Source organism: Carettochelys insculpta, chromosome 3, assembly GCF_033958435.1.
Source record: "Carettochelys insculpta isolate YL-2023 chromosome 3, ASM3395843v1, whole genome shotgun sequence".
Taxonomy (NCBI): Eukaryota; Metazoa; Chordata; order Testudines; family Carettochelyidae; genus Carettochelys; species Carettochelys insculpta.
The window spans coordinates 7,747,401-7,774,089 of record NC_134139.1 but is presented as its reverse complement, the minus strand read 5'-3'; the positions used below and the strand labels follow the sequence as shown (position 1 = coordinate 7,774,089).

Below are 26,689 nucleotides of genomic sequence, written 5' to 3'. Positions count from 1 at the left end.
TAAAACCGATCATACAGTATCAAAGAATGGGAATCAAATTATAGAATAAAAAGAAAAGGGTGTACAAATTTGAAGTTGTTTATACCTGATTTTATTTCTACACATGTATTTGTGTCTATTTCATGTTTAGCCTTCCCTGGAAGAGGGAGTCGAAGTGGTATAATCTGAGGCACAGATACTGAACCAGCAGTCATTTTTCTTTGTAGTGATCTGAAAAAACAGCATAAATTTCTTTTAAAAGAAAAGAGTGCAGCAGAAATAATCATTGTACAACACCACACCCTTATTCCTCACACTGGAAAAAAGAGAACTTTAGATACAGTAAATTATTAATTCTTAAAATAACATTTTTGTTTTGTTGTCAATTGATATTTTTTCCTACTGAACCCATCTGAGCACACTAAAAGCTAAAAAAATGTTGACAGTTTCTGTAACTCTGGAATTTTGGATTGAACATAAAAAGAGTGCCAACACTTTCATTACAATCTGATCTTAATTGCATGAGTTTGATTGATCTCTGCATACATAGCTGAAACTTGCTTTGCCACAATCAGCCCTATCCATCAGGTGTCAGTGACACGCCAGATCTGAGTGACTGTTCATGACATAATCATGAAGCTTGTTGGCCTTGTGGCTCCAAGATGTTAATATATGTGGCTCCACTCACCCAATATTTCATACAGGAGGAATGAGCTACTTGTTTCACTCTGTCTATATGGCTATGTCTACACTAGCTCCCTTCCTGGGCTACTTCAAAGTACTGGCAGGTTAGCTGTGGCTACATGCAATCCAGCACTTCGAAGTTGCTACGGGGGTAAATTAGCTTAGTGAAGTGCTGCACATACACCACAGCACTTCATTAGTAATCTCCCAACACCCTACTTACCATGCTCCCTTCAAAGTTGGGAGCCAGTGTAGATACAGCCTGTGAGTGGCTATATGGAAGCCAAGATTATTTGCTGAAAAGAACTAAAATAAGGCACTCTGCTATTTCTGAATACAGTCTCACCTGAAGTATATTATATCAAGACAAATAATGCTTGAACATGATTTTGTCTTAGTGTACAGTAACTAGTACAGTGTCTTCAAACTTAATTGAGAACAACTCTCTTTAGAAATGATAAAATTGTACAACACAGACAAGTACCAGAGGGGTAGCCATGTTAGTCTGTATCTGCACAAACAATGGCCGTGTCTACAATAACTCAAAACTTCGAAATGGCCATGCAAATGGCCATTTTGAAATTTACTAATGAAGTACTGAAATACATATTCAGCGCCTCATTAGAATGCTGGGAGCCGCAGCACTTTGAAATTGATGCGGCTCGCCACCACGTGGCTCCTTTTTGAAAGGACCCCGGCAACTTCAAAATCCCCTTTTGCCTATCTGCTGTTAGGAACAAGGGGATTTCAAAGCTGCTGGGGTCCTTTCGAAAGAGAGCCCCATCTGGATGAGCCGCGTCAATTTCGAAGTGCCGTGGCTTCCAGCATTCTAATGAGGCGCTGAATATGTATTTCAGTGGTTCATTAGTAAACGTTGAAATGACCATTTGCATGGCTATTTTGAAATTTTGAGCTAGTGTAGATGTAGCCAATGAGTAGTTCTGGGGCACCTTATACACAAACAGATTTATTGGAGCATAAGCTTCTGTTGGCAAAGACCCACTTTGTCAGATGTCTTTTTCCCCATCAAAGCTTATGCTACAGTGCATCTGTTAGTCTACAAGATGCCACAGGACTTCTCACTGTTATAACACAGACAAGTCCCTAGTGTAGGGCTTGGGTGGTAATGCTCACAGACAAAACCCTTGTCGACACTTGCAAGTTTTGGTTTTACAATCAACTTTCCAATCCCTTAACCTGTCTGTAACACAGCACACACCCCCACACAAAACTACTACCTATTCTGCACAGCCACTTGTTAACATCAAGGATATCTGTGTTGCCCATACAGATGCAAGCACTAGGATAGCAATTTCAGCAGTGCCATTACTCCTTCCACCAGAAATGCCTTGGTGCATGCAGCATGTGTGCCAGAATCTGCCATCACAGTGCAAGAAAAGGACTAATAAATAAAGAAGCACAGTCCCTTCCTCAGATCTGCAGGCAATGCTCCTACTAATGAACCGAACTGGAGCAACAATGCTCGGGATTCCTCCGACCTAAATGCAGCACTCTGCATTCGTCCTTGTAGAACCGCCTCAGATTTCTTCTGGCCCATTCCTCCAGTGTGTTCTGGCTCTACCCCCCCCCCCCCTCTGGATTCGCCCCCAACACACACGCAGCTCCCGCCCACCCCAGGCTCTGAACACCCCCCTCCAGCCCCCGCCCACCCCAGGCTCCGGACCCTTCTCCGTGCCTCTCCCTCCCACCCGGCTCTCCCCCTTCAGTGAGGCTCCCGCCCCATCTCGAGCGCTGACTCCGGCCCACCCAGGCTCTGGACCCCTCACCGGCTTCCCCGCCTCAGCGCCCGTTACCAGAGACGCCGCCAACCCAGGCCGCCACTCGCAAGAAGGCGGCCTCGGATTGGTCCGCATCCTGCTCCCTAGCAACAGGGGCCCTGATGTGACGTCATCTCTCCGCGCCGTTGCTCTGCCTTGTGGGACCTGGTCCGGATTCGAAAGAGAGCCTGGGTCGCTCCTGCGTCTTCTGGTTGCCATGGCCGAGGTGAAAGTGAAGCCGGAGGTACCGGACCCGGTGGACATAGAGAACAGGTGCGGCTTGTGGGGCGGGGCCGGTCCAGTCTGGTCTGTCGGTGGGGTGCGGGTCCCCAGCGCATGGAGGTGTCGGGGTGGATGGGCGGAGCTGAGGGATGAGGACTCTAGAGGGGGATGGGCAGGGCTGCGGGGAGTGAGGACTGTAGTGGGATGGGCAGAGCTGGAGGCACAAGTGGGACTTGGGGTGGGGAGGGACTGTGGCGTGGCTGAACTTGAGGGTCTGTGTCATGATCTGACTCTGCTCCTCGTCATCTCCAGGATCATTGAGCTCTGCTATCAGTTCCCCCACGGCATCACAGACCAAGTGATCCAGAATGACATGCCCCACATGGAACCCCAGCAGCGGGCCATGGCTATCAACAGGCTGCTCTCTGTGGTACAGTCACTTCTCCATCAGTACTTCCAGTTTTGTGCTGCTGGAGGGATCTCAAAGCTCTTTCATATGCATGAACTCCATAGACTTCATCAGCCATTACCAATGTAGAGTAACTGCAGAGTTGGGCGCTCTAGATCAATCTTCTGGGCTCTAGCACAGCAGTACACCTGTGTTTCCATTAACTACTGTAATTTTGTCTTACACTTCATGGTTATTGTTCTGTAACATAGGAATAACCTAAAAGAACCACAGATTTACCTACTGTTATTGGACCTGTTGAAGTCCGCTTTTAGTGGTAAGGTGATACACTGGCCACATGAAAGTCAAAGGAAGATTTGCCAGTGACTACAATGAGGCAAGGATTTCACCCAATATTTATAGATTCTCATTCTTAAGTTAAAGCATGAGCTTATCTTAGATTCTTTGATTTACTATAGTTTTATTTCTCTGATAAGCTACGTCTACATGTGAAGCCTACATCGAAGTAGCTTATTTCGATGTAGCGACATCGAAATAGGCTATTTCGATTAATAACATCTACACGTCTTCCAGGGCTGGCAATGTCGACGTTCAACATCGACGTTGTGCAGCACCACATCGAAATAGGCACTGGGAGGGAACGTCTACACGCCAAAGTAGCACACATCGAAATAAGGGTGCCAGGCACAGCTGCAGACAGGATCACAGGGCAGGCTCAACAGCAAGCCGCTCCCTTAAAGGGCCCCTCCCAGACACAGTTGCACTAAACAACACAAGATCCACAGAGCCGACAACTGGTTGCAGACCCTGTGCATGCAGCATGGATCCCCAGCTGCAGCAGCAGCAGCCAGAAGCCCTGGGCTAAGGGCTGCTGCCCACGGTGACCATAGAGCCCCGCAGGGGCTGGAGAGAGAGCGTCTCTCAACCCCTCAGCTGATGGCCACCATGGCGGCACCCCGCTATTTCGATGTTGCGGGAGGCAGATCGTCTACACGTGCCCTACTTCGATGTTCAACTTCGAAGTAGGGCGCTATTCCCATCCCCTCATGGGGTTAGCAGCTTCGACGTCTCGCCGCCTAACGTTGATGTTAACATCGAAATAGCGCCCAACATGTGTAGCCGTGATGAGCGCTATTTCAAAGTTAGTGCCGCTACTTCGAAGTAGCGTGCACGTGTAGACACGGCTATAGATAGCTGTATTAGTCTGTATCTGCAAAAGCAAGTTCTGTGTCATCTGAAAGACTAACAGATTTATTACAGCATAAGCTTTCATGAGTAAAACCACTTTGTCAGTTGCATGCCTTATTGTTTTTGTAGCTTTAATTGAACTTATTGTAAGGTACATGTAACCAGTATAACTGAGCACCATTTATTTGCAAGAGTGAAACCTACCAATATCTTGCCAAATGGCCATAATTTGTGTATTCCTCTGCAGAAGCCAACTCAGCTTTCCTGCAAGGTTTTGAAGTAGTAATTAACAAGTTAGTAGACTTTTGGGAAAATCCAAGCCTGGCTGCTATAGTTAAACTCTTAATAACCAGGCATCTTGAATCTTGCTCTAAAAGTGACCCGATCTGAGTCCTTATATATCTCTATATATCAGAACTGGATTCCAGATGCAAGAGGCCACCACTGAAAATATAGCACTTACTTCTTGCATGTTTCCCTGTTGAAATAGATAGCAAATGATCTCTCTGGGCACAGTTATGTGGCGTGTGGGAAAGTCATTCTTTGAGATAACGGAGACACTTATTACTATTTAGCGCTCCTGCCTGTAAATTATTTGACACGCAATGTCAAATATGATGCACTGGTATAGTATGCTTCCATCAGCTTGCCATACCTAAAAAGGTAGATCTTCAAAGTTAGCCCTGGGTAGACCATTTTGCCCTTGTACAGCTTTGAGGTAACAGAGACATAGATGTGGCCCTTGCCATGTTTTCCTGAGACAAATGAATATAATCTCTTGGCCAGCCAAAGATTACAGTGTATTTTAGTCACAGCTGTTACATGGGAATCTGGGAATGATAAGGAATAGAATCTACAGCATCCTGAGCATGTGAATTATTCTGACAGTAGCTGGATAAATGCATTTCACTGAAGGAATTGTTGTAATTTTTACTGCAGTTTAAAATACTTTCTCATGCCATATGACATCACCTCCTTCGTAAGCTGAGCCTTAGTGTTTTTTTTTTACATTGACTTATGTGTTTAAGATAACTATTAGCTGTGTAAATGAGCAGTTAAAATGATTCAGTGGATATGTTACTGCAGGCTGAGAGAGGTGCAAGATGGAGCTTTACATCCTTTGTGTAATGTTGGGAGAGGAAAGAGTAGATTTCTACATTTAGTTAATGACGCAGGTTGCAGAAAGAGACGGGGAGCAATGGCTGCAGCCCCTAGTACTTGAATGACAAATGGACAGAATATTTCCAGAGTCTAAAATGTCCTGATGTTTGCCAGAGATGAAAATGTATTCTGGGAGTTTGTTTTGTTTAGGCAAAATTAAATGAGATTTCATGTTCAAAAGGTAAATGGGAAGCTCTTAGTAATACTATTTGTGTCTGTCTCTTTCAGGGACAGCTGGACCTTCTCAGGAGCAACACTGGCCTTCTATACAGGATCAAAGAGTCTCAAAATGCTGGGTAAACTTTATTTTGTTGAAGGGTCAGTCATTTGATCGTAGTTTTCATGCACTTTCCCAGTGCAATTGTGATGATGGCATCAGTCATCAAGTGTTCACTTGTTCATTCCAAGATGGCACATGTAGGTGCTTTGGGTCCTAGCTTGTAAATGTTATTGGAGGTAATACTTAATGTGGCACATTGAAGTGCAATTACTTGGTGTGGAAGCACTACTGCTGTAGTAAAGCCCTCGGTCAGGCCATCTGATCCATGCAGGCAGACATGTATGCTCAAGTGGAGTCACATTGAAGTCACTGGGGCTCTGCTGTGGGTCTGCCTAAATCAGGGATCTGCAGCCAAAATAGCGAGAAGAGCCATTTTTTCAAATTCAGTTACAAAACCAATACTTCAAGAGCTGCAATGCACTGAATGCAAAATGGTCCTGAATAAACAATGTCAAACTGTAGTTTTGTCCCCCTATTTGAAGAACAGGGTACACACAATTATTTGTATCAGTTAGAAAGTTAAGTTACCCCCATCTCCAGGCTTTACCTGCCTCAGCCCCTAAATCTGCTCCCCTATCCCCAAGCTTTAGCCCCTGCATCCTGAAAACCTGCCCCCCATCCCCAGGCTTAACCCCTCTCAGCCCCAGACTGCCCTCCCCCATTTCCAGGCTTTATCCACCTCAGCCCCCAAATCTGCCCCCACCTCCACACCCAGAGTTAACCTACCTCAGTTTATGAGCTCCTCCACAGCCACCACCATCACCTCTCCACTGCTGCTCCCTGCCGCTGCCCACCTCTTCAGCGGGGCTGTATGGCTCCAGCAGGGGCAGACGTGGCCACACCTTCCAGCAGCTCTCCTGCTCACATCTCCCACCTCCAGTGTGGGCGGTTCCCCGCCCTGCTGCACTGAAATAATGGAACTAAATTTAATTGGTTTAACAGCCAGATCCCTCCTGCCATCCATTCAACGAATTACATTTAGTTCTACTCTTTCTGCAGTGGCAGGCAGGGAGCTGCAGAGGAGTAAGTGGCGGCAGCGCCCAGAGCCACAACTGAATTCTTAAAGAGCCGTATTCAACTCTAGAGCCACAGGTTGCTGACCCCTGGCCTAAATGGTTTGCTGTGAAGAAGAAAAATCCCCCGCACCCAGCAGTGTGCTCCACTCCACTGCTGCCCTCAAATGTACACACGACTAATTTATGCCCTCAGATGTATCAAAAAAGAGATGACCCTCCTTCAGTAATCTGGAGCATGGCAGAATCAGGCTTTCTTAGAGCAGGGAAAAGTGAACATCAGAGGTCAGAGCACTCTGCTCCACCTTCCCAGATGTTCCATCTATAAACAGCTTATTTTAGGTAAGGTTTTATACAAGATTGAGCTTGGGAAAATCAAAGTAGTGCACTAACAAAATGCTGCTGAGTTACTTTTTTTGACTTGACGTGACATAAGAAACAATAAAAGCTACAATAATATGTAATACCAGGGAACAGCAATGACCTGCTAGTGCCAGCAGGTTCCCTTCTGTGTAATGGAATTAGTTGTCATGCTTTCCACTGCTGTCAGGCCTGCTGGATATTCAGAATAACTAACACCTATCCCTTTTGTAACCTGTCCTTTTCAGTAAAATGAAGGGATCTGACAATCAAGAGAAACTGGTCTATCAAATTATAGAGGACGCAGGCAACAAAGGTGACTTGCTCAAGCATTATTTTAATTTTTTTCATGGTCTGTACTAGGTCTGTTACTTAGACTACACACCTTTCTCCCCAAATACATTCTTTCTCAGCACTTGTGAATTAAAGGCATAGAAATGTACAAATATACAAAGCAAGTATTATAGCTTCTTTACTGTAGTTTTTTATCTATGCAAGGTATTAAGTGCTTAGTTAACCTCTAAAATCAAAACAAAAAAGCAGTCTAGTAGCACTTTAAAAACTAACAAAATAATTTATTAGGTGATGCACTTTCGTGGGACAGGCCCACTTCTTCAGATCATAGCCAGACCAGAACAGACTCAATATTTAAGGCACAGAGAACCAAAAATAGTAATCAAGGTTGACAAATCAGAAAAATATTATCACGTTGAGCAAATCAGAGAGCAGAGGGGTGGGGGTGGGGAGTCAAGAATTAGATAAAGCCAAGTATGCAAAAGAGCCCCTGTAATGGGCTAGACAGCCAGGCAACTCTCCAACACCAAATTTTACAGACCCCTCTCTCTGCTGATCCCACTTTAGAATTCCAAAAGAAATTACAACTACTACTTAAGGAACTCCCTGCTGCTACTTGGGACCTTATTCACTCAGACACACCATCTGAGCCCCAGCCTGGATTATTCTATTTACTTCCCAAAATCCACAAATCTGGAAACCCCGGATGCCCTAACTTTCGGGTATTGGCACCCTTACCTCTGGACTACCCAGTTATGTGGACTCCCTCCTCAAACCCTATGCCACCAACACTGCCAGCTATCTCCGAAATACCACTGGCTTCCTGAGGAAATTACAGAACACCACAAAAGTTCCTGACAACACCATCCTTGCCACCATGGATGTAGAGGCTCTGTCCGCTAACATTCCACATGAAGACGGATTACAAATGATCAGGAATACCATCCCTGATGTCACCAAAGCCTATCTGGTGTCTGACCTCTGTAACTGTGTTCTCACCCACAATTATTTCCGATTTGGGGGCAATTTATACCTCCAGATTAGTAGAACTGCTATGGGCATCCGCATGGCCCCATAATATGCTAATATATTTATGGATGACCTGGCACAACAATTCCTCAGTTCTCATCCCCTCTCACTCCTCCTCTACTTACGATACATCAATGACATCTTTATGATTTGGACCCATGGTATTCTAGAGACTCTAGAAGAATTCCACAGAGACTTTAACAATCTGCACCCTCGACTACTCCACGCAAGAGATACATTTCCTGGACACTACAGTACAAATCAAGGATGGCTTGATCAGTACCACACTCTACCGGAAACCCACTGATCGCTATACTTACCTACACGCTTCTAGCTTCCATCCTGCACACATAACTAGATCCATTGTTCACAGTCAGGCCCTTAGGTACAATCGCATTTGCTCTGATCCTACTGACAGAGACCGAAAACTACAAGATATCTACCAAATATTCATAAACCTGAATTACCCACCAGGAGAAAGAAAAAAAGAAATCGACAGGGCCAGATGAATACCCAGAGACCAGCTACTCCAAGATAGGCCCAAAAAAGCCAAGAACAGAACACTACTGGTCATCACCTACAGCCCCCAAGTCAGACCACTGCAATGCATTATTAAAGACCTACATCCTATCCTTAATCAGGATGCCACTCTCCAGAAGGCCCTAGGCGACAGGCCTGTTCTCTCCTACAGACAACTGCCCAACCTTATGAGGATTCTCACCAAGAACCACAGTCTGTGCTGCAGGAACACTGCTCCTGGAACTTTTCCTTGCAACAAGGCCCATTGCCAACTTTGACCACATACCTATTCTGGAAATACCATCACTGGACCTAAACAGGTTATTCACAGAATCACAGGCACATTCTCATGTTCCTCAGCTCACATCATATATGCCATCAGGTGCCAACAATGCCCAGATGCTTTGTATATTGGACAGACTTCAAACTCTCTTAGACAAAGAATTAACGGGCATAAAACATACATGAAAACACTCCTGATTCACAAACCTGTCAGCCAGCACTTTAATGAAGTGGGCCATTCTGTTAATGACCTGAACATCTGCGTTTTACTGAAGAGGAATTTTCACACTATTTTGGAAAGAGAGGCTGCTGAACTCTCTTTTATATTCAAATTTGACACATTAACACGTGGTTTGAACAGGGATGGGAATTTTCTAGCTCATTATAGGGGGTCTTTTGCATACTTTGCTTTATCTAATTCTTGACTCCCTACCCCCTTCTGCCCCTCTGCTCTCTGATGTGCTCAACTTGACAATATTTTTCTGATTTGTCAACCTTGATTACTATTTTTGGTTCTCTGTGCCTTAAATATTGAGTCTGTTCTGGTGTGGCTATGATCTGAAGAAGTGGGTTTGTCCCACGAAAGCTCATCACCCAATAAATTATTTTGTTAATCTTTAAAGTGCTACTGAACTGCTTTTTTGTTTTGATAGGATATAGACTAGCACGGCTATCTCTGTCATCACTAAAATCAGATATCAGTATTCACGATAGGACTTTAGTCGGTTTCTCTCCTGCAGTGATGAAGAAGTACAAATTCTCTGTAAAATACCCTTCCATACCTGACAATTTCACCTCCCAAACTCTCTGAGAGAGCCTACGAAAACAAACGAATCTTGCAGCATATGAAGACCAACAAACCGGGATTATGTCAGACTAAGGAGTGAGGTGATGAGAGTTCCAGAACCAAGGATCCCTCAGAAGACACATTGTCTCCATTTTTTTGATCAAAAAAATCCAGTTGCCAGTGCAGAGCTCACCTATATGAGCTCACAGAGCAGGCAATAACAAATGTAGTGAGATCTTTGAATAATATGCTGCATTGTACATCTTATTGAGCTAGTGTTCAAGCAATGTGATGTGAATTCTGATTCAGAAAGGAATGACTTGGGCTTTGGCTTGAATATAAGAAGGAATGTAATGTCTAATGTTCTGTTCATATTCTTTTTGGATTCAGCTTTCCTTTTTTCATTTTAAACAGGTATCTGGAGCAGGGATATTCGATACAAAAGCAATCTCCCTTTAACAGAGATCAACAAGATACTGAAAAACTTGGAGAGCAAGAAACTTATTAAAGCTGTTAAGTCTGTGGCAGTGAGTAATCCATAATTTTATCATATACTGCAAAGTATGTTAGAGCAGGTGACTAGCAGCCCAGAAGCGTGGGTTTGTCCCATATCTGTGTCACTGTCTCTCTGTGATCATGGGGAGATTGCTTGACTTACTTATTTTAACTTCTCTGTATCTCAGTTTGCCCCTTCTCTAAAATAGAGACGGTATTTTAGCTACTTTGTAGAGCAGACAGTCTCAGATATAAGGTACCACCTCAGTGTAAATACTCAAGAACATTGGAGGTGCAATAACTTTAACAAAGAGAGAGCTGGTATCATTTATTTAAAACAATAGGAACCATCATAACCCCTGTAGCAATCCTCTCTTCTGCAGTGCATCTGCTGAAGCCAAACTAAAACTTTCATACTTTGCTCTTTCCAGACTATCTCACAGCCAATATTTTCTGTAGACATAACATTTCTCTTAAGTGGGTGAGAGTTTAACCTGCAATGATTATGGCTGTGATTCAGGAAAGCATTTCTACTCGAGACAGAACTCAAAAGACATGCTTAAGTGCTTTCCTGAACCAGAATCTATACTAATATCAGGTTTGCGACTGAAGAAGAAACTCTGTGTAGCTTGAGAGCTTCTCTCATTTGCCAAAAAGAAGTTGGCCAAATAACAGATATTATCTTACCCACCTTTTTTCTCTAACTCATGTTTAATTTAATAAAACTCTATGTTCACATTGTGAACTCCTATACACTATTCTGTGCCAAAGCTTAATACAGCACTTTGGATTTACCAGAACAAGACTTATAAGTTATAATTAAAGATATATATGTGTTTTTTTAAAAGCTGAAGATTATACAATGGGATCTTTAAATTAGAGAAGTTAATTTGAAAAGACAGCCCACCAGAGGTTCATAGCCACCTCTGTGTAGTATGGCTAAAGTTATCAGACTGTGCATTTCATCTCTGACAGTGTCCTGTCATAGCTGCTCTGAGTCAAAAAGCAAAATAATTAGCCTCCTTTCCAGCAAAAGAATAACCTCCGAGAGTGATTTTAAAATGGAAGCTGATTTAACTGGGAAATGCTGATAGTGAGCAAAGGATTGGCTATGCCTAGTGCTAGTTATGTAGTAAACAGTTTACATTAGTTTCTCATACCTTTCAAACTAGGTCATTGGGCGTGCTTAATCTTTATGCTATTATAAGAGGGATAGCTGAAGAAGTATAGCTGAACTGCATTGTGGCCTTAGGCAGCCTCCTGACAAAGGGTGAAAATTAGGTTTGAATAAAGAGAGGACATCAGATAACAGGCTAAATTCAGATCATGTGCAACTTCCTTGAAACAAATGAAGTTGCTGTGGCTTGCACCTAGCCTGAAACTGTCCTATTTTCTTTAAAGCCCTTGTACTTTGAGATGTAATTTGGCTTACCTTTTCCAACCCTGGTCCATAAAATGAGTTTTGAGAGTCAAAATCCAAAAATACTACTCCACTTTAACCAGGATATTCTTGTAGAGCAGAAAGTGGTAACAGTGGTTTGATCCAGCTGTGCACTTTCCATGTTTCAGGGCAAATGGTACTACATGAACAATGTTTTCGTTTCACAGATGTTCAGCTATTTAAAAAATTGTATGTGTTGTTCAATAGGCTTCAAAGAAGAAGGTGTACATGTTATATAACCTGCAACCAGACCGGTCTGTGACTGGTGGAGCCTGGTACAGCGACCAAGACTTTGAATCTGAATTTGTGGAGGTGTTAAACCAACAATGTTTTAAGTTTTTACAAACTAAGGTAAGGGATTGCTATGGATTAACCCCTCTGTGATTGTTTTTGCAAGTAATTACTTTTTTCCTCTAAGTGGTGGAAGAAAAGTTTGTGTACAGTTAACATAAAAATAGGTGGATTTTGTTATGTAGTTGCTGGGCTACAATTCTTTATTAACATTTTTCTAATTTAATTGCTACTGCAAATGCATACAATGGATCGTTCACCTTAATAAACTTATAATTTGTACTTTTTAAAGGAAAAATAGCATCTTTTCCCCAGATCCATATCTCAATCTGAGTATCAGAATGTACAAACAAAGAAACTAGCAGTGGTCAGTTATCCTGTATGGCCTCAGCTGTGCAAAAGGGCTGTGGATCCTACTTATCGTACAGTAAGCCCTCAATTTTATAGACCCTGATTTAGCAGACTTTGGGCACAATGGACATCTGCAAGCCCCCCTTTTGTTCCCGAAGTCCACTTAATTGCGGACTTCATAATATCCTAAATCCACCAGCCTCTAGGGGAAAAAAAAAAGAATGTCAGGCAACTTACCAGAGCCACAGGAGCTGTCATGTGTCTTCCCACCTCGGGTGGGGCATGTACATGCGGGCAGACGGCACTCACGTATACGCCCCACTCTTGATGGGAGGAGTGCATGGTTGCGGTGGCAGCAGCTCCTAACAAGTCACAAAGGAGGCTCCAGCCGTGGTAGCTCCTGTTGTCACAAAGGAGACCCCAGCCATGGGTCCAATGGCCTCAGCTGTGGGTCTAGAGGTTTCTCCACCGATAGGTCTGTGTCCAGTGGTGGCAGCTCTGGTGAGTCACTGGCATTTTTTTGCAGGGAGGAGACTGAGGCTGGAGGAGCCTGGCAGCGGTGGGTGGGCAGTGAACCCTCGGATTTAATGGACTTTCGGGTTTAGTGGACACCCATTGCACACTGTTACTCCATTAAATCGAGGGTTTACTGTAAACTGTTCTTGGAAGTGATAATCCCTCTCTTTTCTACAGGGAAATCCCAGTCTCTGTTATCTGAGTCCTAGTCAGATTGTGCCAATTTCCCTTTCCCTCTGAAATATACAATACGTACCACAGCTGCGGCTGAGGTTTATTCACGGTCAATAAACTCGGAATGATGGTGCCGATGTTCTAGTTCTTCATGTCAGCGTAATGTTTTATGTTAATGCACATAGCGTTAACTTGTAAATTCCCACTTACTGTGTATAGTGCAGTGTCTGTCTTGGATAATTCCATTTGTTGACGATTCTCTGCTTAAAACAAGCCAGAGACAGTTTGGAAATTGCCATTACAGTGGTTTAAAACCAGTCTGCTGCATGCCTAGAGATGCTCTCTTCGCAGGGAGCACTGACTGTGTATGTCACAATCCCCCCTCCATCCTCCTGCAGGCAGAAGCAGCTCGTGAAAGCAAACAGAACCCAATGATACAGAGAAACAGCTCCTTTGCCTCCTCCCATGAGGTGTGGAAATACATCTGCGAGTTGGGCATCAGTAAGGTGAGAATGGAGTTTAACTTTCCACCTTTCAAATCGCCGCTGAATGACTAGTGTTAGGAATTGGTCCTTACATACTAATTTTGATGCCTAACTTCATGTATCTAAGTTTGCCTGTTGGGTTCTTCTGTTGCAGTGTGACTGGCAGGGCAGGGAACCTTTTTACAGTTTGGGGCCACTGACCCACAGGAAAATCAATCAGGGGTCATAAAAGTGAGAAGTCAAAAAAAAAAAATCCAGAGCTCGCTGCCCTGGCTCCCAACCAAGCTCAGGGCTTCCCCTAGCAGCAGGAAAGCCAGTGCTTGTGCTCCAACCCCACAGCAAGTGCCAAGGCTTGGAAACATGACACGGGGCTGGAGTACAATCGCCGTCCTACCCTTCTGCAGAGGGGGAGCCCTGAGCCTCGCCGCAGGGAATAACGGTAGTTGAAGTGACTAGACATAGACTTTGTAAAAGGATTTTTAAAAACTATCTCTTTGCTTTAGACCACATGGAATATATGGATCTATGATGACAAAAAATGCCTCCAGGCCAGTGGAGGGCAGCCTCCACCTGTGGCCTGCAGACCCTTGGCTGCCCTCACGCATCTCTTGTGCATTGGGGCAGTGAAGCCCAGCACTTCCTAAGCCTCCCTCCTCCCTCCCAGCACCTTTGGAGCACTGCGAATTGCCAGTTTCGTGCTCCGTCACCGGTCCTCCCCATCCCTCTCGGAGCTGGAACATCGTAAGTCAGCTGCTCACAGTGTTCCAGCTCTGGGAGAGGGGGGAAGTGGGGATGGAGGGTGAATCAGGTGATTCACATGCTGCAAATATGCTGAGAGAGAGAGGGAGGAGCAGATAAGGAAGGGGCTGCAGTGCACGAGAGGTGTGTGGGGGGGAGGCACCCAGGGGAACCATGAGGCCTCAGATGGAACTCCAGTGGATCCTAGGCTGCTATGGCCCACTGAGGTGGAGGGCCAGTCAGGCAGCCCAACCTGTTCTAGGCCACGCCCTGCCTCAGTCTCCTCACCACTCTTGGGATTTGGATCAATCTCTCTTCAGGGTTCAAGTTTGAAGTGCAGTCCTCCAGCTCAAGGCTTCTCCAGGTTGTGGCATCTCTGTCTCTCCTTCAGTCAATGTCCTTCAGCTGTTCTGATAGCCAACAAGGTTCCCTCTTGCCCTTGCCAACTGTCCTTTGTTCCTCTGTCTCCCTCCTTCAACTTCTCACCCTTTGTAGTTCCTGCCCTGATGCCTTCATCCCTTTCTGGGGATTTTCTACTCTTTAAAACCTTAACTATTCAAACAAATGCAAAAAGTGGTTTCTCTGAGGATCTTGTTCTGTTTGGACAAGACCATATTGAGGTGTCGATGGTTTCTAAAAGCCATCTTATTTGCAAATACACTTGGCACCCTTCCTTGTTTCCACAGAGTCAGGAATATAGTAATGGTAAGGGCTTAATTATTGTAATTGAACATTAGTTCATAATCTCAAAGAGAATACAGAAACTGTACATAGGCAGATCTCCTAAATTGTCAGAGGATTACTGGATTATATTTGAATTATTGAAGACCTTTGAGGATTATGGGGCCATTTCACCTGGCAAATGTCTTTCAAAGCCCAGTATTATTTTAAGAGAACTATAAGAAAAACAGTGAAAACTTCACTTGATTTGCTTTCTTCTTTTCTGTGTAACTCTCATTCAGTATGCATGATTCAATAAGTTATGTGCCTGTATCCAGGCTCCATTAGACCTCTCTAAAGTTTTATAAATGATGGATGAATGTTGTCAGAAATAAGTTTATTTTCCTTTGATAAGAGTTATTGCTAAACACTTTCTTTAGTTGTTACCCTTATTACAAAATTGTCTTTAGGTAGAACTGTCAATGGAGGATATCGAAACTATTTTAAACACACTAATATATGATGGGAAGGTGGAGATGACCATCATTGCTGCAAAAGAAGGGACAGTTGGCAGTGTGGATGGACGCATGAAATTGTACAGAGCTGTCAACCCTATCATCCAACCCACTGGGTTAGTCCGAACACCCTGTGGACTCTGCCCAGTAAGTTACCTACTATGTATATGGAGGAAGAAGTACTTAGAAATGTAAACCGAGATCCAGCAAACACTTTGGTCGGGTCTGCACTATGTGAGGAGATTGATTTAAGTTACACAACTTCAGCAATGTGAATAGCGGAGCTGAAGTCGACATATTTACATCTATTTACCGTGGTGTCTTCAGTGCGGTGTGTCAACAGGAGACACTCTCTCATTCACTGCCCCACTGCATCTTCCAGCATGAACCAGAGAGCGATTGATGGTCCATTTATCACATCTATACTAGACACAACAAATTGACTCCTGCTGGATGATGGCTGTCCTGTGGATCAGGCTGGTGGTGAAGACAAGTCCTGAGTCACGTGCTTAACGTTACAGTAGTCCCATTGAATTAAAAATATCAGTGGGTGTCACAAATGTCTTGCTTTTATTTACCCCATGATGTTTCCTATTTACACACTGCGTCTCGTCCCATTATTGCATGGTAAAAGAACACTGTTTGGTCAAACGTGCCCCAGAATGTGTTTTTGATAAACATCTGGTAGCTCTAAGACCAATAGAAACTGTTTTTAATAATGTTTGGTTTTGTTTATTTTTAATTGTAATGGGAAACTTATACCGGCACCTGGCCTGGCTCAGGGACAACCGAAAAGTCTCTTTGTTATAATGCATGGGAACCAGAAACTGACTCTGCCCAGTTAATTTTGTCATGGTCCAAGATAAGAAATACAAAAAAAAAATAAAAATAAATGAAAGAGCAGAAATCAACAGTAAATGCTTCTAAAACTCTTCAGCTGTAATAATCTAAGGTGTTGAAAACATGAGTAGGAAGTGAACTACAAGAAGTCCCGTGGCATCTTATAGACTAACAAATATTTAGGAGCATAAGCTTTTGTGGGCAAGGACCTGCTTGGTCAGATGCATGACTCATGCATCTGACGAAGCGGATCTTTGCCCACAAAAGTTTATGCTTCTAAATATCTGTTAGTCTATAAGGTGCCACAGGACTTCTAGTTCTCAAAGATACAGACTAACACAGCTACCTCTCTGATGTGAGTAGGAAGTGTTTTCAAACAAGGGTTTTAATCAGGTAATGTTCATTTATCTTGTTTTTGGCCCTCTCTCTTCACTCTGATACAACTCATTTATTGGTATAATGTCTGAATGGAGGGTTTACAACTAGCTATTTTTTACTGATGATTTCTTGCATACTAAAATCCCAGCACGGCTGTTGATTATTACCGTTCTTTGCAATGACAGTGTGGTCTAGTCCAGTTGATACATAACTGAACGGGAATCATAAAATGAGGGTTCCAGTCCCAGCTCTGTTCACATGTTGTAGGCATTTTGGCAAGTTATTCCACCTCTCTGTACCTCATTGTCTTGTCTACTAATTTATAAACTGTCCAAGGCTGAGTCAGTCAATCACTGTGTGTACGGCACCTTTTACGATAGAAACCTGATGCCAAGTGGGCCTCTCGTGCTAATCGAATAATATCTGTCAGGATTAAGGGTAGATCCTGTGGTCTCCTGGATCCCAGTCTTGTGTTTGTTGTAATCCCGTGTGGAGTAAACATTTCAGTGTTCATTTCCAGTTGTTTTGTGCTCACTAGTTGTAATGAAGTTGCTCACTAGGTGTAATGAAGTTGCTTACACCTGGTTTCATTTTACCACAGGTCTTTGACGACTGCCATGAAGGTGGCGAGATTTCTCCCTCAAACTGCATTTATATGACAGAGTGGCTAGAATTTTGATGGCAAGATAAGAACCATGGACAGTACCCACACTTCGCTGCCTGCGTTGGTGACTCAGCTTGCTTTTTAATTGTGGACTCTTTTTTTGTGAGCAACTGCAGGACGTGGCGTTAATTTGTTTTAATTATATGCAGAGAAGCAATCCATTGGTTTGATAGCAATCCCAAGAGTGGACCAAAAGTGATGCACTATTTGAGATCAAGTCATTGATGGCAACCTAAACCCATTCTGACATGAAAAACGAAGGCCGAGTGACTTGACAAACCCCACGAAAGGGGTGGGATGCAGTAGAAAATTGTGAAGGTTTATGTATAGCTCTGTACAGAAAGCGACATGAAACAATAAGTCCCTAATTTTGATGTTTACAAAGAACTCTGATGGTTCAGACAGTAACGCTGAGTGGAGAGCATGGTCGGAGAAGCAGCACCTTACTCCAGTGATAACAGAAGTGTGGTTGGAGACAGATGATTCACCACAGAGGCTCTGAGCACATTGGCAGGCAACATTCACGGATTCTTCCTTCTCTTTCTCTAGTGACATTATAAATAAAATGCTAATTGAATATGTTCAAGTATATTTGTTCTTTTTCTTCATTATTTCTATTTCCATAGGAGAATGGAACAGATGACTTGGGAGACCGTAGAAGCTTCTTCATTGGAGATTTTCAAGGAGGGTACATAACCATCTGTTTTGAATGGTTTAGTAACAAAACATTCTTCATGCCGGCTGGAGGGTTATACTTGATAACCTCTGTAGTCCGTTTATGACTTTATGGTTCTACAGTAGAACTTGGCTGTGGGTTCCCAGAACTGAGGATCGTTTAGGATTTTCACTTTATTCAACAAACTGCTAGGAAGAAAATTTGTAAATCTTTGTCAGTGCCTTCTAGGGCCAAGCCTTTGACTAAGTAAGATTTTTAAAAATCCCCAGGCTTTAGTTTTACAGTTAGGAGAATGTTTTTCATATTGGTAGGCTACCGTAGGACTAATATAGCATTACCCTCTCCACAAATTTGCACACGTCCTTTAACAAGGGCTTCTGTATGGGATTGGGATAGAACTAGAAGAAAGATAAGCTCTGTTCCTTCACCAATGATACCTGTTGTAAATGATCCAGATCATAAGCCAAGTCATGAACCAAAAACCATAGAAAAACCACAGCTGGCCAACTATTAAGTAAAGAAACTTCCAACTTGTTTAGAGATATGGTAATGATAGTTCTATTTCTGATATGTACATGGGAGTGAGGGTGAGGAAAATGGGAATGCAGATGGTGTTCTCGTTGATCCTTTTGGCCAAAGGGAGGGACCCAGGCACAGATTTTAATAACCTGCTGGTGAAGACATAGCTTCTCAGCTGTAAGGCCAGGATGACTTTCACTTTCTGGACCACAGGATTCCCTGAGGACTGCTGAATGAAGATGGGTTCCACCAATCAAGGAAAGGGAAAAGTATCTGTGGATGCAGACTAGTAATCTAGTGGTGCAGCAGACAAACCCATAGGTGAGTGCCTAACATGCAGACCTGGATGAAGGACTGGCATCTGAAAGGAACCTGGGAAATCACAGCTGGAACAAAGAAGAGTCTAGAGGGCATATAGAGGAGAACTTCCAGCCAGGTCTGTATACTAAGGTAAGAAAAACCGGTGGATAATCACAATTATGACATAATTGGCATCACAGAGCTTTGCTAGGATAAGTCACGTGACTGGAATATTGGTATAGAAAGGCACAGCTTGTTCATGAAGGACAGGTGGGGTTAAAAAGGAAGAATTTGCCTTTGGCAAGTCATTTGTATATCAAAGATCTGCAAGGCACTTGCAGTGAGGCCAATACAGATGTAGGAAGCAAACTTACTGAAAGTCTCTGGATCATGGTAAAAGGGGTAAATAAAACAGTGGTGATGTCATTGTAGGAGATCTACTATGACCTGCCTAATAAGGAAGAAGAGGGTGTTAGTGTTTTTTTTTATAAAAACAACTAACAAAATTATTTAAAGCACATGACTTGGTGGTGATGGGGCATTTCAACTACCCAGACATCTGTTGGGAAAATAATACAGATTAGCCAATAAGTCCTTAGAGTACATTGATGCGTTTTTTTATTACAGAAGGTAGAGAAAGTGAATAGCGAAAATGCTGTTTCAGATTTGATTCTGACAGACAGAACTGGTTGAGAATTTACAAATCAAAAAAGCAGTCCTGTAGCACTTTAAAGACTAACAAAATAATGTATTAGTGGGACAGACCCACTTCTTCAGATCAGGACAATTCCAATAAATGAAAACTCAGATGAAGAGACTTTTAACAGAAAGGTGGGGGTGGGGAGAAGAAAAGAAATAAAAACTGACAAATCAGCTAGATAGGATGGAAAGAGAGGTAGGGAAAGGAGGAAGAAAATTATTTACTGCAAGTGTCTCTTAAGCAATTTCTCTGAGTTCACGATGAAGGTCAAAGATGGGGAAATTATCCTTGTAATGCATAAGGTAATCGATACCTTTGTTGAGACTGAGGTGCAATGTATTGAACTTGAGAATGAACTCCAATTCAGATGTCTCCCTTTGTAATCTGGTATTAAAGTCTCTGTTTTAGAACGTAGGCCTCCAAGTCTTGAATGCTATGGCCTGCACAAAATGATGCTCTCAGGGGTCAAAGTCGACCTCTGTGCTCCTCACGAGAGGTGAGAAATAAGGAAGGTTGAAGGGAGAAATGCTCCCATCAACCTTCCCCTTTGGAGACAGACATGGAAGTCAACCACACATAGGGCGATTTTAGCTACGCAACTAGCGTAGCTAAAATTGAGTATCTGCAGTTGTCTTCCATGTCTAGTGTAGACATAGCCTTAGACAAGTTCAAGGGCTTCAAGTTAGCAGAACCTGATAAAGTACATTGTAGGGCTTGAAAGACTGTGTGAAGACATCGCTAAGCTTTAAACAATTATCTTTGAGAACTTGCGTAGAACAGGAGAGATCCTGTAGGACTGAAAAAAAGCAAATACAGTCCATATTTACAAAAAGTAGAATAAAGACAATCCAAGGGATTATAGACCAGACAGCTTTCCTTTGGTACCCAGGAAAAAAACATTTGTTCCATCAATCAGTTTGTAAGCACCTAGAAGATAGTAAGGTCAGCGTGGATTTATCAAAATCAAACGATGTCAAACCAACTGAAGAGCATTTTTTGGCAGGGTTAACAAGCTTTGTGGCTGGGTGAAGCAGTAGACATAGTATATCTTGGCTTTAATAAAGCTTTTGCTGCTGGAACATGCCCTCATAAGCAAAGTATGGAAGTAGAGCCTGCCTAGGTGAATATCTTCTCAGGTAGATGTGCAACTGATTAGGAATCAGGGTTTAGAGAGGAGTTTTCAAAGGTTCACAGTCCAGCGAGAAGGGCGCACACAGTCAGGTTCAATGTTCCCCTCTAATCTTTTCCAGCTTGTGCCGATTTTTCCCATCCATGTGTGGAATAATTTTATATGCACCAAAGCATGTGTGAGTGCGCACCATCTGCAGAAACAAATGACCTAGCTGTGGGTGCTCTGCCAATCAGTTAGGCAGCATTGGAATCCCTTCTGAGTGGCTACACAAGCCTACAGCTTGCAGGGAACACTGTTGGAGTCCACAGTGATCTAGCCTAGATCTGGTTCTTTTGGTATCTTCATAAAGGATTGGACTAATAGGGCCTCAAGAGTACACTTCTGTGAAACTTGTGAATGGTACCGAACTGAGAGATATTACAGGCACTTTGGAGGATGGGATTAAAATTCAAAATGATCCTGAAAAACTGTAGAAAAGAACCTGTAAAAAAATAGGAAGGAATTGAGTCCGGAGAAATGCAAAGTGTTACGGTTAGGAAGAACCAATCAGTCACACAAATAGAAAAGGAGAAATGACAGCCAAGGAAGGAGTACTGCGGAAAAGGAAATGTGTGTGTGTGTGTGTGTGTGTGTGTGTGGGAGCAGGGGGTTAGAGTGATTCACAAACTAAATCTGAGTCAACAATGGAACACTGCAAAAAGAGTCACCATCATTCCGGGATGCCTTCAGAAATATTGTAAGCAGAACCGGTAAATAGTTCTTCCACTCTCCTCTGTTCTGATAAGGCTTCTGCTGGAGAATGCCTGGCCTTGGCAGAAAGGTTAAGAACGTGAGTTTGTTTCATCCAAATAAGGCTGAGTGGGAGAGAAGTGGAACAAAACAGCTTTCAAATATGTAAAAGGTGGTCATAAAGAAGAGGGGGATCAATTATTCTCTTTATCCTCTGGGAACAGGACATGAAGTAATGGTCTTAAATTGCAGCACATCTGGCTTCAGGTTGGACATTGGGAAAACTTCTTACTGTCAGAGTTCTTACTGGAACAAATTACCTTGAGGGGTTGTGGCATCTCCAACAATGGAGGTTTTTAAGGACAGGTAAACAAACAGCTGTCACACACGGTCTGTTTAACCATATTGCTTCAGTGCAGGAGACTGGCCTAGATTGGCAGCTTTGTAGCAAAACTGCTGCAGAGTCAATGTCCCTTGCATCTATCAAAGGGGTTTTACTGTCAATGTACTGAAATGACTCCACCTCTCCCAGAGACAGATAGATAGGTGAGTGGAAGAATTTGTCAGTCAATCTACAGCACTCAGGGTGTGGATTTTTCACAGCCCTCAGCTGTGTAGCAAGGTCAGTCTAATTTTTAAGAATAGGCCAGGTCACAATTGCAGTACTGCATCTTTAAATAGCAATTTCAAGAGGGACAGAGTTTCTAAGCTGAGAAGCTTTGTCAAAGTGGAGGGAGCCTTGTCTTTCTCAGACTAATTAGGCCTCCTCTGATGATATTGACAGCATAACAGGAATGCTGATTCAGTAAAACCTGAGCTCCTCTAATCCCTGCTGGAGAATCCCTTGTCTATTCAAAGAAAGATAATGAGCACTAAAGTACAAGGCAGGCACTATCTTTTTGCTCCGTGTTTGTACAGCACCTAACACAATGGGGTCTAGCGAATAGGACAATGAATGGGGAGCCTTAAGACTGCATGATTTCCAGCTCCTCATTTTTGCTGTGTGTGCTGATGTGAGTTATTTCACCTCTCTGTAACCCTTTGTCTTGTCTACTCAGGTTAACTCTCCAAGCAAAGGTAGATGCAATAGGTATATCTCCATATAAAGCAAAGAAAAGCACTCAGGTAGCATTTTAAAGACCAACAAAATAATTTATTAGTTTATAATAATAATTTATATTATAAGAATGTATAATAATTTATATTAATAAATAATTATTTATTTATAATTAGTTTGTTAGTCTTTAAAGTGCTACCTGACTGCTTTTTTGTTTTATTAGGCTGTAGCCTTACACAGCAACCTCTCTGTTACTATATTTCCATATATTATATCAAACCCTCAGAAGACTGTAGTTCAAAAATTGGTAATTTATTGGCTAGATGGCCTTATAAAAGCAGGCTGGAGATCTGAAACTAGCAGCCCATATGCAAGCTGTGATCACACCCACATACTGTTCATATGTGGTCTGTTTTAGTTCCTGGTAGGAAAAACTAACTCCAGCAGCCAGCCAGGAAGGGCAGTGTATCCTGCTAGCAGAGACCTAACAGGTGCTCTCTAACAATGCCTACCAGTGCCACCCCTAGAAAAGTCCAAAGGTTGCAGACTGTTTTGGTAATGATACACCAGGATCTTTGATAGAAAAATCACTTTCCCTGTGGCTGACAAGCTGTTTACATTCAGCTATTTTCAACCGGAAATAATCAAGGGTTAGAGCAACGAAGGGTCCTGTGGCACCTTACAGACTAACAGAAAAGTTTTGAGCATGAGCTTTCGTGAGCACAGACTCACTTCTTCAGAATAAGAAGAATAAGCATCTGATGAAGTGAGTCTGTGCTCACGAAAGCTCATGCTCAAAACTTTTCTGTTAGTCTATAAGGTGCCACAGGACCCTTCGTTGCTGTTACAGATCCAGACTAACACGGCTACCCCTCCGATAATCAAGGGTTAGTTACACTTATGTGCTATTCACACAGCACCATCCGCTGCCTAGTCTGGGTAGTACTGCATTTATATCCAATATCTTCCCTTTGCAGAATATGGTAGGGCATTTGACTCCAGTTTTAAGATGATTATTTGTATTATTATAATGCCTCAAAGCCCCTATCCTGGACCATGACCCCTTTGTACTATGTGTGGTACAAACACTGAACATGAAGATAGATTTTAAACTCTTGGGCAGAGACTAATATGAAACACAGAGCAAAATCAGAACAGCTGGATATTGCTCAAACAATGGTGCCAATGTCAAAGCCAGGACTAGAAGGTGGTGGATGTTTAAGGAACACATAGTTTGGTTTTCATTTTATGCAAGCTGCCACCTTCAAAATGATTTAAAAAAAATTTCCTCCTCTTCTACCGCAAAGTTTAGGTCGTCCTATTTCACCACCAGCAGGAGCAGAGTCTCTCACAGCCGTAATGGCTGCAGCAAAAATAAGGCAGGATGCTCTTAACAGTCACACCCACATTTGAAGAGGCAGTCCTCTGGCAATGCATGCTGCCTTAGAACAGAGGCTGCACAGGGCTGCAGTGTTAAAATGACTGTGATGTGGTGGACCAGCCTGCAAAACGAGTTATTGACATGGTGGAGTCTGCACAGGCAGTCTCCATTATGACAGTGAGAGGGTGCTCAGTCCAACAAATGGTGCTCCTGCAAGGGGTTTGTTCCCACGACAGACACATAGCCCTGCTATTTCTGCTTGACACCACACAGTAGAATATCAGAGAGGTACCTGAATGGGTAACAGGAGATCAAGTAAAACCATCTCTTGTGCTGAGCTCTACAGTGAGTGGAAATCTCAGACTCGGGGGAAAGGGGCATGCAAGTCCCTTTTGACAAGCTGGGTAGCTCTGATCATAGGTGACTCATGCAGGGATTCCAGGGGGAAAGGGAGGCCACAGGCCATGTGCCTCTGCTCCTCCCGCCCCTGTTCTGCCCATGCCCCACCCTCTCCCTACACATTGCCTCTGGCTCGGATGTTAAAATTCTCAGAGAAAGGAGGCGTGGAACAAAGTCGAAGAAAGGTTAGGCACTGAAATAAGTTGTCTCAGGAAGCTGTGGAATCTCCGTTATTGGAAAAATTTAAGAGCAGGTTAGACGAGCACCTGTCAGGGATGACGTAAATCAGGGGTCAGGAACCTCCGACGTGGGTGCCAAGAGCAACACACAAGCCAATTTTCATTGGCACGTAAGGCGAGAGCTCAGCCCCGTCCCTCCTCCCCCAGGTAGCTGGGAGCTTGCTCAAAGCCATGCCGCCTGCGAACTAACAGAAGACCAGCTAATGCTACCAACCACCAGCTACATGGAAAAGCTCTGCATCTCCATTTGTTTATTAATCAAGCTGTTGTAAGTGGCACTATTAGTGACTTTAAAAAGTGTCACTGGCATCGGACCGTACATCGAGGTCAAAGGTCAAATTTCTGCACCCCCGCTTGGAAAGGTTGCTGACCCTTGATCTAGATGGTGCTTGGCTGGACTCAAGTACCTCTGGAGGTCCCTTCCAGTTCCAGTGTTCTATGATTCTCTATGATGCAAAGGGAGTTTGAAGTAAAAGAACCACTGACTACAGGGCTCAGGCAGCTTGTGAGGTTACCTGCACTCCTTGAGAGAAGTGAGGAGTAAGGGAGGTTGATGGGAGAAACTCTTCCATTGACTTTTTTCAGTGAGGACGGCCAAGTAAGCTGACTGTAGATAGGTCTATGCAATTATTGTAGCTAGAATTGCGTATCTGCAGTCGACTTAGTCTGCCCAGTGTAGACATAGCCTGTATTCCATGCTAGGAGCCCAGCCTTGTGCTAGGTACTATACAAACACAGAAAAAGGGGCCCGGGCCTGACAGGAGATGTCTACAGAGCAGTTAAACACACATGGCTACCCCCAGTCAGGACATAAGGGTTCACCTGAGCTCTGGGACCCCACGAGGGGGTGGTCTGGTCTTAGATCCTAGGCTCCAGCTGAGCCCAAAGCCTACAGAGCAACATAGTCCTGCAGCCCAAAGCCCACAACTCCAAGGGCCTGCAGTGGCTGTGCAGTGCAGACGTACTCCTACAGCTCTCGGTAACCATGCATGTTTATCCTGTTCTGAGCGGGGACGGAATGAGGCTTTAACATCAGGGCCTGGGTGCTAACACTTCAGCATGACTCTTCATCACCAAGGACTTCTGACAGCCTCTGAGAAACCGTCAAGTAATAGTTATTCCCTTTGCAAAACTTCAGAGGAGTATGCAGGGGCTTACATGGGGGTGCAAGTACAGACACACACATATTGAAGAGGGAATTGCTCACACTGATAAAAATAATCGAATGAATTTGTGTATTAAGAAATATTAATAGCTTTTTTCTTGGAAGCGTTTAATAAATGTTTGCATTGTTCTGCATGCAGCAAGACAAACTGATAACTATGCTCCAATCCTACATCCTTCATGTCGTGGAGCTGGAAGAGTAGGAAATGGGTAACTGGAAGGAATGCCGTCATAACTCTAACTGATCTTCTCAGAACACCAGCAGTGGAATATACTTCTCCAAGCAAGATGGATTTAGAGTACAGGTGTTCTCCGGGTTACAGATATTTTAATTACAAATATCCACACACACAAACAAAAGCTTATCTGGAGCCTCAGGGAGCAGGCTAGAGGCACAGGTGGTGGTGATCTGCACAAGCGCAGGCTGGAGGACTCCAGAGGAGCAGAAGGTGGACGTGCAACCAGCAGCAAGAGAGAAACAGCACTTTGAAGGAGAAACCGCCAGTTCTCTCCAGCTGCCAGCTGTACATCCCCTTCCTGCTCCACCAGGGTTTTCTGGCTTGTGCTCACACTGCTGGCCATCTCCTGGTGAGTGGGGGCTAGGAGCCACCTCTGGAAAGGAGGCGAGTGTGGTGGCATGGGATGCTCAGAAGTCCCCTGCGGACGCTCCACCTACTTCCTCATTCTCAAATGAAACCTGCCTTGTCACAAGCCCCAGCATTCAAGATTACATAAAAAAAACTATTCCTATTCTTTTTCATTTCAAATACACTCATCCCTCGTTAAACAAGTACTTTACTTACAAGTAGATGGTAAAATGAGGGACACATATACCTATCTGTGTTCACCAGACAAGTGAA

At 43.6% G+C, this 26,689-nt stretch overlaps 2 protein-coding genes across 2 annotated transcripts in view; one reads left to right on the top strand and one right to left on the bottom strand.

Annotated features, from left to right (window-relative positions):
* Nucleotides 1–205, bottom strand: part of DZANK1 (double zinc ribbon and ankyrin repeat domains 1) — a 37,956-nt gene extending 37,751 nt beyond the window's left edge. The window contains exon 1 of the mRNA XM_074989308.1: nucleotides 86–205. Coding sequence (XP_074845409.1) covers nucleotides 86–194 — 109 coding nt within the window. The 5' untranslated portion in view covers nucleotides 195–205. The remainder of the gene's footprint in view (nucleotides 1–85) is intronic.
* Nucleotides 206–2,605: 2,400 nt separating this feature from the next.
* Nucleotides 2,606–19,073, top strand: POLR3F (RNA polymerase III subunit F). Its single transcript, XM_074988445.1, has 10 exons — nucleotides 2,606–2,714; nucleotides 2,976–3,093; nucleotides 5,650–5,717; nucleotides 7,323–7,390; nucleotides 10,400–10,512; nucleotides 12,129–12,272; nucleotides 13,652–13,759; nucleotides 15,607–15,798; nucleotides 17,471–18,221; nucleotides 18,942–19,073. The coding sequence occupies exons 1-9, from the start codon at nucleotides 2,659–2,661 to the stop codon at nucleotides 17,546–17,548; spliced, it is 945 nt and encodes a 314-aa protein (XP_074844546.1). The 5' UTR covers nucleotides 2,606–2,658; the 3' UTR covers nucleotides 17,549–18,221; nucleotides 18,942–19,073.
* The last annotated feature ends 7,616 nt before the right edge of the window (nucleotides 19,074–26,689 follow it).